The 9,723-nt window shown below is 42.8% G+C and overlaps 1 protein-coding gene across 2 annotated transcripts in view; it reads right to left on the bottom strand.

Moving 5' to 3' along the window:
* Positions 1 to 9,374, bottom strand: part of Syk (spleen tyrosine kinase) — a 45,393-nt gene extending 36,019 nt beyond the window's left edge. For both annotated transcript variants that reach the window (XM_013026413.1, XM_013026416.1), the window contains exons 1-2: positions 8,927 to 9,374; positions 5,651 to 5,811 (exon numbers count right to left, since the gene is read on the bottom strand). In XM_013026413.1, the coding sequence (XP_012881867.1) occupies positions 5,651 to 5,811; positions 8,927 to 9,340 (575 nt within the window). In that variant the 5' untranslated portion in view covers positions 9,341 to 9,374. The remainder of the gene's footprint in view (positions 1 to 5,650; positions 5,812 to 8,926) is intronic.
* Positions 9,375 to 9,723: the final 349 nt, after the last annotated feature.

Genomic DNA, 9,723 nt, shown 5'->3' with positions numbered 1-9,723 from the left:
TGATCACTTTTATTGTTTTTGTATAAAATTCTATGTTGTAGCCACAGCTGGAGCTTGGGTCCTCTGCACAGAGACTCTGGTGTGGGTTTTCACAATGTACTCTCAAAGTCATCTTCCACTTATTTTTGGCTCTATCAGATCTGTAAGGCTCTTAGCCAAGACAATAAAACAGCTACTTGGACACTAAACATAAAGAAAGTTACAAGCCCATTTAAAAAATCTGGCATGATGTGGAATTTTAGAGCATTTTCATGCCAAGAGAGTTTGGATGAAAAAATGACAGTCACATCACATCTTGTTTTCAGCAGACATGAGGTGCACTGGGAAAGTAGCCATGTACAAGACCTAAGCGGCACTATGCCAACGGTATGATGAGATCCTATGCAGAAGCATAGGAACCTTAGTGCTGAACACAGCATTCTTCCCATGGCCTCATTCGGGCTAAGAGCAGCCCAGTAATGTGACTTCAAGGTCTCAGACTTCTGCACAACTTTTAGCACCTCAAATGAACCCCTTTCCATTTCAACCTCCCTTCTGAAAACCACCATGTCATGATAATGAATTGTGAAAAAGGCTATGGGGAAGGCTATGGGGAATGGGCTCTGCATCCTCCTGTGGTTTCCCCAAGGGAAAGCAATGGAATAGCACCACAAAGGAAGACAGCAAGCGTTCAGGACAAGGGTATGCTGAATTGTAATGCAAACCAGAGGTTCTAGAACGAACTCTCATATTTTTATCTTTGATTCTCCATGCGATTCTCTCAGTGAAAATGACCACTGGGCCCTTCTATTCCACTGGGACTGTACTTCCTGTATTCATGAATGAGGCTGACTCTGCCCATATTTATTATGAACCTAACTTTATGCTCAGCACATTCATGTGCATTGCTTTACTCTAAATCAAGTTATTGAAGTATAGTACAAAAATTAGGTTTCATTTCTAGTTCAGAGATGCCCAGGTTTCTTCAGTGGGAGGATCAGGAAGGTGGATGGTTGGAAAAGGGAGACTTAGACAGGGCCATCAGGAGACAAATGCCTTGAAAAATGCTGTGGAGGGGAGGAGAAAGAGGTAAGAATGTGATGGTGAGTCAAAACCACTGCATGAGCAGAAGAAGCAGAGATCAGACCCTGCAGGAAAATGTGATAGACTGGAAAACTGAAGAAGAAAGATGGAAGGACAAAGATGAATGTCAGGATAAGAGGGCTGCCTGGCAGGCAGTGGAGGTTGGCTCAAATGGTAGTGACAGCCTTGAGAGAAAAAGCCAAAAGCTGAGTGTGAGGTCCTGTGTTCAAGCCCTGGTCCTAGAGTGTACACGTGCATGCATGGGCCCATGAACACACACACACACACACACACACACACACACACACACAACAGAAGCACTCACACTGAATTTTCAGCCACAGAATCTGGTGCTAATTTAAAAGAGTTCAAGGAGACTGGGTGCTGGTGACTCATGACTGTAATTCTACCTGCTCAGGAGCCTGAGACCTAAGGATTGCAGTTTGAATCCAGCCCACACAGCAGAAGTTCTTGAGACTCTTATCTCTAATTAACCGCTAGAAAACCAGAAGTGGAATTGTGGCTCAAAGTGGTAGGGCACTAATCTTGAGTATAAAAGTTCAGGGACAGTGCCCAGGCCCTAAGTTCCAACCCCACAACTCACAAAAAAATAATTCATGGAAGACTTTCATCTCTAGTCTCCCTACAAGAAGCATAGATGAAGATGCTTGTAAGGGTGAAGGAATCTGGTCAGGGAAATCTAGACTTGGGAGATAGTATTCATTGATATTGATACTACTAGACAAAGAGCAGCGTCATGTTTAATACCATTTAAAAAACTTCCCACTGTCTACACATGTATGCATACCCTATTTAAGCACTCAAGCAACCAAAAGCTCTTCTTGAGAGAGGTGAATCCCTCAGGCCAGTCACAGTCAAGCATTAATTTCTGCAGGAGGGCAGCGTCCCATGAGACCAGATCATCAAATAATAAAGCTGTCCAAGAAGGCTGCCTTCTAACCATGGGAAAACAACCCTGAGAGTTCCTGGTAATGAGAATTCTTTCGTGCTACTGATATAGAAAGCACACTGAACAGAGCAGAAATCGGCACTGATGGCACATGTTTTCAAGACAATAGTAGAGTATTGTCAATGATCACCACACCCACAGAAGGCTCAAGTTATCCCTCTGCCTAAGGTCCTATAATTGACATGGAACATAGGTTTTGAAGCAGGGATATGTGATCTGCAGGCTTGGGCCCTGCCTTTAAATGAGACAAGGTCCAAGTGAAGAACAATATCCTGATATATATAGATATAGAGATAGATATATCCACAGCCAAGCCTTGAAAGTATGGTAGAAGATCAGGAGGCAGTGGGAACTGGGTTGGGGCTGATGTGAGGGTCTATGGGGAGCAATTAAGCAATTGCAATATAAGTTGAATCAATAGCCCAGTGCAAAAAAGATCTGGGGATACTTAGTAAGAATGCAGTTCGTTGCTGGGTACTGGTAGCTTGCATCTGTAGTCCTAGCTACTCAGGAGGCTGAGATATGAGGATCATAAGTTGAAGCCAGATTTGGCAGAAAACTTTGTGAGACTTTTATCTCCAATTAACTACCCCAAAACCAGAAGTGGAGGTGTGATTCAAGTGGTAGAACACCAGCTTTGAGTGAAAAACTAATGGTCAGTGTCCAGGCCTCTAGCTCAAGCCCCACCATACTGTCTCTGTCTCTTTCTTTGTCTCCATCTCTGTCTCTGTCTCTGTCTCTGTTTCTCCATGTCTTTCCATGTCTCTCTCTCTCTCTCTCTCTCACACACACACACACACACACACACACACACACAGATTAAAAATACAATTACTTAGGCCTCCCACCTCCGGGAGTCCTGCATCAGCCAGGATAGATCATGCATGACAGTTTTCAAAATTTTTTCTACAACGCACATGGAAATTGAATGTGCCATGAGGGGTTGTGAGATGTCGGTCTTTTGTAGGCCAAAGTAGACAGACCAGGTTGCAGTAGATCTGTCTTCTGCAAGGGGTGTGTTCACATCCCTAGAAATGGACTATATTAGCAGGATTCAGGCCCAAGCAGTGTGCAAACATTGTCTTCAGTACCAGATCACTGAGAAAAAAAAATCTCTGTCCCTGGAGCATGGCCGTTCCCCAAAGAGCCTGAGTGAAAAAGGTCAGCAGTCTGGCTGTGTGCATTATGTCATTTGGGCACTCGGTGGGTCATGATGTTGAGTCTTCAGTCCCATGACTTTCGTGCTGGAATTAGTTCTGAGAAGAAGCTGGAGAAGAGCCAAGGCTCTGGAGAAATAACCCTCAGGAACTGTCCTCCTTCCTCTTAGTCTTGCCAGCACTGACTGGGTCCAGAACATACCACATTCCAGCCATCCAGTGCTGACATGAGCTATTCTTTTCTCTTTCAATAAGATTGTATAGGATTGTATTTAAAATTAGAAGTCTGAGGGAAAGTCTTTCAACAGATGGCTACACAGAGAATCTCTTCTATTTCTAGGAAAAGTTGGTAGCTGGATAATGAATTTGCTTGCCTAGAAGGTTACACCACTAATACTGGTTAAGAATCTACAACAGCAATGAGAGAGTAGTCCTTTGTGCTCTGCCCCCACCACACAAGAAGCATCTCTACTGGGGACACTGAGTGGTGATAAGCATCAAGGATGATTTCCTCTACCGGCATGACTCACTGTGTCACCATGGCAGCACCATCTTGCAAAAAGAGGTTCATTGGCCCAATGACTGCTCCTGACCATGAGGGTCAGGGACCATACTGAGCTGGCCTGATCCTCCTCTACTTTTTAAACTTAGGCTCACATGGATCCACCAAAGACAATGAGCGGTTAAAGCACTGGATCATTTCTTCTGATTTCCGAGGCCATAAGGCTGGTTCTGGTTACAGAGCTGCATTCACCAATCACATAAGCCACTCCAATTTTTAATATCTGTCCAGGGTCAAATCAGAGTGGGAAAAAAACTAGTGTTTTAGTTTTTCTGGATTACTAGAGACATTGTTGTACATTTCATATTTACCAATAAGAGAATCATTCAGGGTGAGCCTCCCTAATCAGAAAATCAGAGATTGAAAATATTTTTTAAAAAAGACTTCTCTGGAGAGGAAATAAGAATAGCCAATAGACACACAAAGAAATGTTCAACATCTGGGGCCATAAAATAAATGCAAATGAAAACAACATTGAGATTTCATCTCACCCCAGTTAGAATGGCCATTATCAAGAAAACTAATAATAACAGATGCTAGTGGGAATGTGGCCAAAAGGGAATGCTACTACACTGTTGGTGGGCATGTAAACTTGTTCAACCACTCTTAAAAGGTTAAATATAGAGCTCCCCTATGACCCATGGGCATTTACCCAAATGGCCACAAACAAGGCTACCAGCATAACTATGTTCACTGCAGCATTATTTACCACAGCTAAGATATGGAACCAACCCAGATGCCCCTCAGTAGATGAATGGATCAAGAAAATGTGATATATAGACACAATGGAATTCTATGCTTCCATCAGAAAGAATGACATCATATTAAGTAAAGTAAACCAGACCCAAAGAAACATAGGCTCCATTGTTCTCATTTGTAATAATTAGTACATATCTAGGATAGACCTAGCAGATGATCACAATAGCTCCACGGATATGTACACATGACCATATAAAACAATACTAATTGAAATGAACTACAAGAAATGGAAACAAGAGGGTTTTTGTTTTGTTTTGCATGTACTGTGTGAAGATATTTCTTTTTCATTTGTTTTTTCCCCCTTAGGCTTATCCCCCATTGTCACTGTTTTTGATTTTGGTACCCTGTGTATTGTACATATGTTTATCTGATTTGGGGAAGGGAAGGGTAATAACAAAATGGTGAGACAAAGGACAAAGGATGAACCAATGCAGCAGTGATACTCTAATATACTCTGTTGGAAATGAACTTTACAACTTGAGAGGAAGGTGAGTCAGTGGGAAGGGAAAGTGAGAGAAAATGAGGGAGGAGTTAACACTATTCTACAAGAAATGTATTCATTACCTTACTTATGTAACTGTAACCCCTCTGAGCATCACTTTACGATAAAATTAAATTTAAAAAGTAAATAACGTACAATCTGACATTCTTTGATCATTCACATGATACCACAAGTGAAAAATTCTACATGATGATCTAACCTGACAGGTTAAAACATAGCCACATTAAAATATCCTGTGAAATTACCTGAGGCTATGCATTTAAGTTGTATATGAATCATAAACGAATTTCAAGTGCAGACTTGAGTCCAATACCCAAGGTATCTCTTTACATGCAAATATTCCAAAATGGGGGAAAATCTTAAATCCAAAGAACTTCTCCTAAGCATTTTGGATAAAGTAATCTTCAACCTATGTGTGTCTATGAGTTTCTTTAAATACAACATCACCATTTAGAATGAAACTGGGTAAAACTCAGGTTGAATCACAAATGATAGCTTCCTTCTGAAACACCCTTAGGACAGACCTGCAGACAAATTGTCATATAGTAACAGGCAGCCCTTTCCTGAGGTTTCATGAGGGCCACTCATAAAGAAGCCAAGTCAAACACGGAAGATGAGGGAAAAGACACAATACTTACAAAAACTTCCCATTTGTCTTTGATCCTATCAAGACAATCTGTTCTGACTCATCCCGGGAGATGTTGCCATGGAACCAGGGCATTTTCTCATGGGCAGTGGTAGCAATCAGCTTCTCCAGTTGGGGCTTCTGGCTGATGATGGCTTGTTCCAGAGCCTGGCCCTGCAGAAAGCAAGGATGGAGTGCGTAAGCCAGATAGAGATGGACAAACAGCAATCATGTACAATCTGTCCTAAGGATAGTATAATAGAGCAAAATCAAACCGCATTCATCCATTTACCCATGCTCCATTCATTCAATAAATAAAATCAGTAAGATAAATCACTTGCATACCTTCCACTATAGAAATAACAAGGTAGATTTTGGAATAAAGACATCATTTTGATTTTTTTTCAAAGTCAGGTAAATTTTGGATACCAGCTGACTTAGTACATAAAATCCAGAGAACAGGCATCCTGTTCTGGGCCCTTGAAACCACAGTCAGTCACTCAACTGATGGTTTTATGTTAGGACATGATCATTTCTTAGCCAGCAAGAAGCTTTAAGATGTGAGTAAAGAATGTACATGTAGCCATCACCTGCAGGAGATGGGCTCAGAGTGCAGGTGAGCAGTCTTTACTGTGTGGACATGATGATAATGGGAATCAAAAATGAAAAATGAGGTTGAGAGCTAACTGTCCTGATTTCCTCATCCTTCTTAGAAAAAATAGATTTTCTTGACAGTAACAGATGAAGATCCAGAGCTTGATTATATGCATGTATAAAGAGAACTCAAAAGCCAGGTGCCAGTTGCTCACACCTGTAATCCTAGCTACTCAGAAGGCTGCCATCTGAGGATCATGGTTCATAAGCCAGCCAGGGCAGGGAAGTCTGTGAGACTCTTATCTCTGAATAACCACCAGAAAACCAGAAGTGGCGCTGTGGCTCAAGTGGTAGCGAGTTTGCCTTGAGCTGAAAAGCTCAGGGACAGCACCCAGGCCCAGAGTTCAAGCCCCATGACTGACAGAGGGGGGTGGAGGGAGAGAGAGAGAGAGAGAGAGAGAAACACTCAAGCAGGAAAATAAAAAAAATAAAACCATCTCAGACTTGGAAATAGAAGAGATTGCAATGTGAGCACACTAAATTTTTTTTATCATATTTCACAATGAACTGCTCAATCCTTGATCAAAGAAAAGGTAAGCTAGCATAGGAGGCCCTGAGTTCAAGCTCCAGATGCAACACACAAATACACACACATATTAAATCAACAACAACCTATTTCACAGGTAGAGTGCCAAAGGCATCTAGACTTACGGACACATGGCACCTGGAATCAAGTGAGTGAAGAGGTAGTGTGGATGGCTATGGAGTTCACTTAGACACACAAGAGCCAGCAATGACACAGACAACAACACAAGCAGAGGGTGGGTATGTAACTCTAGGACTCCATGTGTAATATTCAATGAAAGGCAAAGTGTAGAGAAAGAAATTAGATGTCTCACTATCAGGCACTGGGGTGGGAAAGGACAGGGTGGGTACATGATGGAGTAATGGAGTTCCTTTGTGTCTTTATGCTGGTACACAGGACCTTTAGCTCTCACTTGGCTTTTTTGTTCAAGGCCACACCTCTGCCTCTGGCTTTTTGCTACTTTATTGGAGATAAGAATCTCACAGACTTTTCTGCCCTCGCTGGCTTTGAACCTCAAGCCTCAGATCTCAGCCACGGAGTAGCTAGGATTACAGGGGTGAGCCACCAGTATCAATCTTCCTATACATCTCGATTGGGGGTTATATGATTCTTTTCAAAACCCACGGGACAGCACCTTGGAAAAGGATGAATTTACTATATGCAAACTCCTTATATATAATCTTCAAAAATTTGATTCCATTATAATCTGCATATGTCAAATAACACCATCAGGTACACAGAACAGACATCAGAAAGCACAAAGAAAATGGTTATTACGTAAGTCCAAATGGGAAACCAAACCTGTTGGCTTCTGACACCAAATGCTATTAAGAATGTGATGGGGAAAGGAGAGCAAATGTGGTGAAGCATGCCTATAATCCCAACTACTTTCAAAGCCAAATCTAGCAGAAGTTAATAAGACTCTGTTTCAAAACCAAGCTGTATGTGGTGGTACACATCTGTAATTCTAACTACTTGGAGATAGAGATAGGAGGAACATGAACTAAATCTGACTGGGACAAAAGAACAAGACCTTATTTGAAAAACAAACTAAAATCAAAAGAAATAGGAGCATAGTTCAAATGGTAGAGTTACAACTAGCAGGTGTAAGACTCTGAATTAATCCCAGTACAATATATGCACACACACCAGACTCACAGACACACAGACACACACACACACACACACACACACACACACACACACAGACTGAGGATGTAGCTCAACGATAGGACACATGTCTTGCATGCTTAAGACCATTGATTCCCGGCTCTGAAAAAGAAATGGAGGGAAAGAAAAAAAAAAAAAAGACCAGCCATGGTGGTTCACCTTTATAGTTCCAATTCCAGAGGTGGAGGTAGGACCATGAAAACAGAAAAAGTATGAGATAGGCATGAATGTAAATCCTTACTATCTCTTCAACAATTTTATATGGAATTGTCACTATGTCCAAGTCAAACACCCATAGCCTTGGCTGTGGCAGAATTTATCCTTAAGATATACTGTACCATAGATTTCTACAGAATGATGTCCTTAACAGTTATTGATGAATAACAAAATTCAGTAGCCCTGAGTTAAATAAATTACAGTTCCTATCAGGCAGTACCAGACTGCCAAATAAAGGGTAGAGAAACCTGTATGTGCAGACACAGGAGGTTCTGCAAGAGATACCAAGAAGTCATAAAATCCAGTGTGAATCAGTATGTGCCTATAAACATAAACAACAGACACAAGCTAGGCATCAAAAGCTCATGCCTGGAATCCTAGCTATTCAGGAAGCTGGGATCTGAGGATCACAATTTGAAGCCAGCCTAGGCAGAGAAACCTGAGAGACTTTTACCTCCAATTAAGCATTAAAAAAAAAAAAGCCAGAAGTGGAGCTCTAGCTCAAGTGCTAGACTGCTTTAGTTAGCCTTGAGCCAAAAAGCTCAAGGACAGAGCCCAGGTCCTGAGTCCAATCTCCAGGATTGGCAGGAGAGGAGGGGGAAGGTGGGAGGGAGGGAGAGAGAGCCTTATTTGGGTTCACAGAGTACCACTGCACGGGTTTTCAGGAACGGAGTCATCTGGGTGGGATTATGGAGCCTTGTGAACATAGTCTGAATTGCCTACCTGCAGATTCCAGGTCTGCTTTACATACTCCCTGATGAGGTTTTCTTTCAGATCTTCAAAGGGTCCAATCTTGGGTTGCACCCCTGGTGGCCGGTTGAAGGGTTTCTGTAGGAGACAGATGAGGCCATCGGCCTCCTGGGAGTGGTAGTGGCAGAGGTCAGCGGGGCTGCTGTGGGCCCTGCCCCCGGAGATGGCATAGGTGCCGTTGAGCTCTCTCTCGATGGTGTAGTGGTGTGCCTTCCTGCCATAGGCCACCGACAGGGCAAAGCCACCCAGGTAATTGCGACTCTGACGTAGCAGGTACAGCCCATCAGTCATACCTCCCTGGACCAGGTAGTCTTCGGCCTCCTCCCGGGTGATATTGCCAAAAAAGAAAGGTAGGTGATTGGCACTGTCTGCCGCATTGCCCGCCATGCCTGTGCTCCGCCTTCAGGGCGTAAGGGTACACCTGAATGAGACAAACATTGATGACATGAGTGAGAAGCTTGATAAGCAAGGGACATTGCTAAATGCATCAGAGCCCATGCAAGCCTGAAGTGAGTCCTTCCTGCTCAGGGTGGAAGCATTTTCTTCCCAGGACCATCCAATGTGGGTGACCTTTCTACCTATATCATTATTAATACATCCAAATACATAGCATTTGTCAAAAGTGCTGGTACACAGAGTGGTACGGCCGAGCCGGGCTCATGACTCCCTCTGAGGGTAGACAGCAGCGCAGGGACAGAAACCACCCTGAGGGGTGTCCTGTAGAGCATCCACTTAAGTCTCCAATGACATGTGCCTGAATCATAGGAGCT

The sequence above is a fragment of the Dipodomys ordii genome, unplaced genomic scaffold (assembly GCF_000151885.1).
Source record: "Dipodomys ordii isolate 6190 unplaced genomic scaffold, Dord_2.0 Scaffold93, whole genome shotgun sequence".
Classification (NCBI taxonomy): Eukaryota; Metazoa; Chordata; class Mammalia; order Rodentia; family Heteromyidae; genus Dipodomys; species Dipodomys ordii.
The sequence above is the reverse complement of the archived record's forward strand: the minus strand, read 5'-3'. Positions and strand labels throughout refer to the sequence as shown.